This window comes from Chiloscyllium plagiosum, chromosome 11, assembly GCF_004010195.1.
Source record: "Chiloscyllium plagiosum isolate BGI_BamShark_2017 chromosome 11, ASM401019v2, whole genome shotgun sequence".
In the NCBI taxonomy this organism is placed as follows: domain Eukaryota; kingdom Metazoa; phylum Chordata; class Chondrichthyes; order Orectolobiformes; family Hemiscylliidae; genus Chiloscyllium; species Chiloscyllium plagiosum.
In genome coordinates, this window is record NC_057720.1 from 12,865,211 (window position 1) to 12,869,816 (window position 4,606).

The 4,606-nt window shown below is 44.5% G+C and overlaps 1 protein-coding gene across 1 annotated transcript in view; it reads left to right on the forward strand.

Moving 5' to 3' along the window:
* The first annotated feature begins 386 nt into the window (after nt 1–386).
* The window catches only part of LOC122554706 (calcium-activated chloride channel regulator 3A-1-like), a 45,071-nt gene continuing 40,851 nt past the window's right edge, over nt 387–4,606 (forward strand). The window contains 1 exon segment of the mRNA XM_043700082.1: nt 387–404. Within this exon segment, the coding sequence (XP_043556017.1) occupies nt 387–404 (18 nt within the window).

The following is a 4,606-nucleotide window of genomic DNA, read 5'->3' on the forward strand; positions in this document are numbered from 1 at the left end:
CACTGGCTGGGCTGGCATTTAATACCCATCCCTAATGGCCCCAAGGGCAGTTAAGAATCAACCACATTGCTGTGGGTCTGGAGTCATGCCAGGTAAGCATGGCAGATTCTCTCTGGAAACGACGAGTGAACCGGATGGGTTTTTCCAACATTCAACAATGGATTCATGCTCATCAATAGACTCTTAATTCTAGATTTGCATTGACTTCAAATTCCACCATCTGGCAAGATTGGATTTGAATCCAGGTCCCCAGAACATTATCTGAACCTCTGGATTAACAGTCCAGTGATAGTAATGCTCAGTCATCGCTTCCCCATTTAAAGGGTCAGTCTAGAATATCAAGTATGAGAATATTTCTACAAAAAAGAAAAACTTATTTTTCTACCATGAATGGTAGAACCAAGGTAAGTTTTTACCATTCATGCTTAACTGAAGAACTAAAAACAGCATCAAATTTATGGCAAAAGCATGTAATTGTGCAAAAGCAAAGGAAATATAGGCTAGATAAGAAATAGGAGACTAAACTGGGCAGATTTTTTCTTGGGCGGCACGGTGGCACAGTGGTTAGCACTGCTGCCTCGCAGCGCCAGAGATCCGGGTTCAATTCCCGACTCAGGCGACCGACTGTGTGGAGTTTGCACGTTCTCCCCGTGTCTGCGTGGGTTTCCTCCGGGTGCTCCGGTTTCCTCCCACAGTCCAAAGATGTGCAGGTTAGGTGAATTGGCCATGCTATATTGCCCGTAGTGTTAGGTAAGGGGTAAATGTAGGGGTATGGGTGGGTTTCGCTTCGGCGGGTCGGTGTGGACTTGTTGGGCCGAAGGGCCTGTTTCCACACTGTAATCTAATCTAAAAAAAAAAAAATCTAATCTAAAATCAGTAGATTTAGGATAAGAATGCAAAAGAATAAGGATGGGGTAATGAATATAAGTTCTTACCTTAAGGAAGAATAATTTCACTGACATATGACTCGGTTTAAGCTGACTGTGAGCAGTTACTTGCAGATAAAACAGTGTCAGAGCAGGAGGAGGAATTCAAGGAGGAAATAGCACGAGTAGAGGGCAGCTGGGTCCCCATAAATACCAAAGGTTGGAGCCAAACTGGAACCCGAATTGCGGAGAGATATAAAGTTTTTGTGAAGGAAGAAAGTAGTGGCTTATTGCAGATATTAATGGGCAGAGTTCCTAAAGCATTACAGTAAGTGGGAATGGGAGAGGATTGAAAAGGAAATTAGGAAATTAAAGAATTGTGCATAAGGACAGGGTAGGAAGCTAATGAGGTGATTTTGGGATGATAGCGAAGGAAGTACATTCAGTAATGCAGAGGACTCACAGAGAGAAAATTTCCTCAGAACTCATCAAAATCATTAGAGAGAAGAAGGTTGAGAGGTGACTTAATAGAGATGTACAAGATGATCAGAGGATTAGATAGGGTGGGCAGTGAGAGTCTTTTTCCTCAGATGGTGATGGCTAGCTCTTAAACCTGTCAATGCCAATGAGAACAAGCAGTGAACAATTCACAAGTATGATGTGACTCACTTTCTCCTCTATGATATGGAGGTGCCGAGTTTGGACTGGGATGGACAAAGTTAAGGATCACACAACACCAGGTTATAGTTTATTTGGAGGTACAAGCTTTTGGACTGCCACTCCTTCATCAGATAGCTAGTGGGGCAGGATCTTAGGACACTGAACAGAATAATTTCCCTTTCTATTACACAACATTTTGGAATTTACACTGATGCTTTGGGGAGAAAGTGAGGACTGCAGATGCTGGAGATCAGAGCTGAAAATGTGTTGCTGGAAAAGCGCAGCAGGTCAGGCAGCATCCAAGGATCAGGAGAATCGACGTTTCTGGCATAAGCCCGAAGTCCCTCCAAGTCCTCCCCCAAGTCCCTCCTCCCTACCTTTTATCTTAGCCTGCTGGGCACACTTCCCTCATTCCTGAAGAAGGGCTTATGCCCGAAACGTCGATTCTCCTGTTCCTTGGATGCTGCCTGACCTGCTGCGCTTTTCCAGCAACACATTTTCAGCTTTGGGGAACAGGTTTTGCAATCTCGTCCATTCTAGTCTGAAAAGAGTACATGAGTTGTTCAGAAAATGATAACTTTACCAGAGTGTTTGATGTAACGTAGTGGTCAGACTCATCTCGTACATTTCAATTGGACGATTATTTATCAGTATTACTGTTTTTCTATTTCATCCCTCGAGGATTCTCTTGTGCCAGTTTGAAAGCCTAAACCAGAGCGATTAGTGCAGGTGAAAGGGTCGTGTGATCTTGGAGCCCAGATGAGCCTGTTGAAATTTAGGAAGACTCCAAAGTAGTTCTGGGTGCCACGGTGAAAATAGAACCAGAATAATTTATAATAATGAAAAGCTTATGGCTTTTTTATCTGAATGCATACAGCATTTGTATCGTGTAGATGATGGCAGCATTAATCCGGAGATGCAGTAATGTTCTGGGACATGGGTTCCAAACCCATCATGAACAGATGGTGGAGTTTGAAATCAATTTTAAAAACCAGGAATTAAGAGTCTAATGATGAGGAAAACCACATCTGGTTCACCAATGTCCTTTAGACCATTCGACAATGGAGTGTAATTCATAGAATCCCTACAGAATAGAATCCCGATAGGATAGAATCCCTACAGCATGGAAACAGGCCATTTTGGCCCAATAAGTCCACTCTGACCCTCCAAAGAGCAATCCAATCAGACCCACACCCCACCCCACATTCATTCCTAACCAGTGCACCCAACCTCCATATCCCTGAACACTTTGGGCAATTTAGCATGGCCAATTCACCTGCACAGTTTTGTGCTTGTGGGAGGGAACCAGAGCACCCGGAGGAAACTCAGGTTTCCTGGCACAGGCACGGGAGGAATGTGCAAACTCCACACAGACAACGCCCGAGGCAGGAATCAAAGCCGGGTCCCTGGCGCGGTGAGGCCAATGAGCAACTGAGTCACCGTGCCAACCCAGCCATTTGGACCATTGAGTCATCTGTAATTTGATCAGCAGTTTATGTATTTCTCAACCCCATTTTTCTGTATTCTCCCTGAGACTCCTGATCCCCTTACTAACCAAGAACCTGTCTATCCTGGTGTGAAATGCATTCAATGACTTGGCCTTGACAGCCTTCTCCAGGAACACATTCCACAGATTAACCAGTCCGTGGCTTAAGGAATTCCTAAAGGGAGTTAGAACATAGAACATAGCAAAGTACAGCACAGAACAGGCCCTTAGGCCCACGATGTTGTGCCGAGATTTAATCCTAATGTAAAATACAGTAACTTAACCTACGCACCCCTCAACTCACTGCTATCCATGTGCATGTCCAGCAGTCACTTAAATGTCCCCAATGACTCTACTTCCACCACCACAGCAGGCAACGCATTCCATGCATTCACTGCTCTCTGCATAAAGAACCTACCTCTAACGTCTCCTATTATCTTCAAACTATGACTTCTCGTAACAGTCAATCCTGTCCTGGAGAAAAGTCTCTGGTTATTGACTCTATCTATCCCTCTCATTATTTTGTACACTTCGACGAGGTCTCCTCTCTTCCTCCTTCTCTCCAGAGAAAAATGGTCAAGCTTATTCAACCTTTCTTCATAAGGCAAGCCCTCCAGTCCAGGCAGCATCCTGGTAAACCTTCGTGCACCCTCTCCAAAGCCTCTGTATCTTTCCTATAGTAGGGTGACCAGAACTGGACACAATATTCCAAATGTGGTCTCACAGGGACTTGTGGAGCTGCAGCAAAACCTCGCAGCTCTTAAACTCGATCCCCTTGTTAATGAAAGCCAAAACATCATATGCTTTCTTGACAACCCTATCCACTTGGGTGGCAACTTTGAGGGATCTATGCACTTGCACACCCAGATCCCTCTGTTCCTCCACACCGCCAAGAATCCTGTCTTTAATCCTATATTCAGCATTCGAATTTGACCTTCCAAAATGCATCACTATGCATTTATCCAGGTTGAACACCAAAGGCTTGGCAAGAAGGATTAGGGAGAACCCAAAGGCATTTTACTCATACGTGAGGAATAAGACAATGGTCAGGGAGAAGGTAGGGCCGATCAGGGATAGTGGAGGGAACTTGTACGTGGAGTCTGAGCAGATAGGGGAAGCCCTAAATGAGTTTTTTGCTTTGGTTTTCACCAAGGAAAGGGAACTTGTTGTAAATGAAAACTTAGAGGAGCTGGGATACAGTCTTAACCAGATCAAGATTGATGAAGTTAATGTTCTAGAAATTTTGGAAAACATTAAGATAGATAAGTCCCCAGGGTCAGACCAGATTTATCCTAGTCTGCGCCAGGAAGCAAGAAGGGAGGTTGCTAAGCCGCTGGCGAGGATATTTGCCTCCTCACTCTCCACGGGAGTCGTACCGGAGGATTGGAAGGAGGCAAATGTTGTTCCTCTTTTCAAGAAGGATAATAGGGAAATGCCTGGCAATTACAGACCAGTCAGTCTTACATCTGTGGTCAGCAAAGTTGTGGAAAGAATTCTGAGAAATAGGATTTTTGACTATTTGGCAAAGCATAGTGTGATTAAAGGCAGTCAGCATGGCTTTGTGAGGGGCAGGTCATGCCTCACAAATCTTATT